Here is a 2,803-nt window from a genome sequence, read left to right on the forward strand (position 1 = left end):
ATCTCCCTATTTAGGTTTTTATGTGTATATATTTTGTTAAACGAATATCTGAATAAACAAAACATCTTTTTTGTTTATCTCATGTTGAGTAACAGTATCTGCTTGTAAACAAAAACATTGTATTCTAGCTTCAACACTTTAATGTGGGTAAGTTTAATAAAAAACTAAAAATAAATAACAAAAAGCTGAAAAAAAGATTATGAACTGGATTCAGAATGATAATCAAAACGTAGATGGAGTCAATCAACACCCCAAAGCTTGACTGTAATTATTACCTCTCCATCTGTCAGCATTTTATTCCATAACTTTACAGTTTTGACTCTGTTTCATGTCAGATTGCCGTGTTAGATTACATGTGTTAGTATCTGTTGTTTCTTTTTACTTTTTCACTTGTTTTTTATTTATTTTTGGGGGAAATTCTGTGCAGAAGATGTGTACTAGCACCCTCTACTGTATAATAATGACAACACAGATTCTAGGAGTAAAACTCAAATATATTTAGACATTTTGTCAAGTATACCTAAACATAATTTTAAGTATATTTCTGAGGAGTACATAAAGCCCATTTCTGAGAAGTACATAAAAAGTAAACTAAAAGCATTTTTTCCTGTTTTTAGTTCAAGAGAAGTATTCATATAGCAATCTTGAAAAAACTTCCTCTTCATATTTGCTGAAATTCTTGTTTGATGAGGCTGTAGGATCGACCCGAATGTAATTGGGCTTTCTGACGGGATTCAGTTCTTGCTTTCTGAGAAGGCACTTGTGAACTTTTTTGGTAATCAGATAGAAAATCTCACAGATACACACGAAGATGCAAACCGAAGAGGTGACCACCATAAAGAGGGTAAATATTTTCTTTTCTGTTGGATGGGAGATGTAGCAGTCAACTGTATTTGGACAAGGTTCCACAGAACATTTTGTGAGTTTTGGCATGTCGAATTGATAAATTATGTACAAAATATAAAGGAAGCCTGCATCAAAGCCGGCTCTGAAAACCAGGCTGAGTATGTAGGTGTACCACAACCCTCCACGCTTCTTCCCTGGGTTGGCGTACAGGTGTTCACCCTTGTGAACATTGGTGTACTTTTGATCCCTCAATTCACGATACTTGACGTGAGCGAGCACCATGAGAGATGGACAAGTGACAAAAATGATCTGGAGAGCCCATAGACGGATGTGGGAGATCGGGAAAAAATTGTCATAGCAAACGTTATTACAACCCGGCTGTTCAGTGTTGCAGATGAAGTCTTTCTGTTCATCAGTCCACACCTGCTGAGCAGCCACCACAAACACCAGGACACGGAAGATAAACACCACAGATAGCCAGACACGTCCAAAGACTGTGGAGTACTGGCTAACACCGCCAAGCAAGACCTGTAGGGACAACCAGTTCATGTCTGCCACCACTAACAGACGTCGTACTCATACCAGGATGTTACTCCTACAAAAAAAATAAATAAAATTCTTAGTTCAATGGCAGTATCTGAGAATGTACAATACAAATAAGGAATACAGCCAATGAACACAATAAATAAATAAATAAATAAATATATATATATATATATATATATATATATATATATATATATATATATATGTTTAGAAAATTGCATAGTGTGTTATGCTCACAGACTTTGATTTTTGATTTTTAGCTTCAGTCTAAGAATCTATCCAGTCTGAGGAATGGTACATTGAGCCACCATTGTGTGTCCTTTAGTTAAATGTCATTATTTTTAATTATAGGTCGGCATGCAGTGAATGAATAGATTTATTATTGAATGTGTCCCTGTTTGCTTCCAACAGCATTGTGTTCAAAACATTATCAAGGTTGTTATAGACATTAAAATAGTTCTCATAGTTTCAATTTATTTTTGTTCTCTTCACGGATTATCTTTTACAGGAAATTCCATAGCCAGGAATCTCACAGTGTACATTTAGCAGATATGTGGTATGTAATGTAACAAAATGTATCTTACAGTTAAAATGTAAAGATCAAAATAATATATATATATATATATATATATATATATATATATATATATATATATATATATATATATATATATAATGTGTGTAATATCCAGTGATGATCATTTAAAAACATAGTTTTTCATTTGAATGAAATATCACATATGTCCTTACCTTTTTATGTTTCAGAGCGGTGTTTCAGAGTGTACTGTTCGTACTACACTGGAATCTCAAGGAAAAGCTCTGCCTTCGTTTGACAATCCTGACTGACTTGATTTTGCTGGAAGGCTGTGCCAGATCCCTTCTATGACTAGACTCACCTACGTCAAATGAAACCAAATGCAAGTATTAAACTGAAATTAAACTGTAATTAGTTTCGTGTAACCCTGGCACAATGGTAATAGTTTAATGAAGTTACTCAGACTGGTTTAAAACTTACCACACTTGGGTGTGTTATGTGGGTGTGTGGGTCTCTGTGGAGTACAGTATGAGAAAGGCTTTGCATAACATTTTTCTAATATAAAAATGTAGAATCATCATGTTAACTGAAGTCTCATAAAGCCACTTATACTATATTTTAAATTTTTGGGGGGGATATTTGACATGGCGCATGTGTATCTCGAACAAAGTTGGTTATTCTTTCTTTAAACTGTCACAAATAAAAATAGCTATGGTGTAAAAAACAGAAGAATCAGAGTGAAAAAAAAACATATTCACACCTAAAAACAAAAAGCAGTCAGACTGAAAGAGCTAGTGTTTTATTTATAAAACACACTTATAAAAACAGCATTCCTCTTAAGGGTGGATCAATTAATGTATGTCACGTGTTTTCATG

The 2,803-nt window shown here is 33.9% G+C and overlaps 1 protein-coding gene across 1 annotated transcript; it reads right to left on the minus strand.

Moving 5' to 3' along the window:
* Positions 1 to 558: 558 nt before the first annotated feature.
* On the minus strand, positions 559 to 1,437 carry LOC132145439 (gap junction beta-4 protein-like). Its single transcript, XM_059556479.1, has one exon. The coding sequence runs from the start codon at positions 1,393 to 1,395 to the stop codon at positions 619 to 621; it is 777 nt and encodes a 258-aa protein (XP_059412462.1). The 5' UTR covers positions 1,396 to 1,437; the 3' UTR covers positions 559 to 618.
* Between the last annotated feature and the right edge of the window lie 1,366 nt (positions 1,438 to 2,803).

This window comes from Carassius carassius, chromosome 8, assembly GCF_963082965.1.
Source record: "Carassius carassius chromosome 8, fCarCar2.1, whole genome shotgun sequence".
In the NCBI taxonomy this organism is placed as follows: Eukaryota; Metazoa; Chordata; class Actinopteri; order Cypriniformes; family Cyprinidae; genus Carassius; species Carassius carassius.

Excerpts from the sequence above, each read along its gene's own strand:
- LOC132145439 (XM_059556479.1), bottom strand. The coding sequence starts at position 1,395 with ATGAACTGGTTGTCCCTACAGGTCTTGCTTGGCGGTGTTAGCCAGTAC.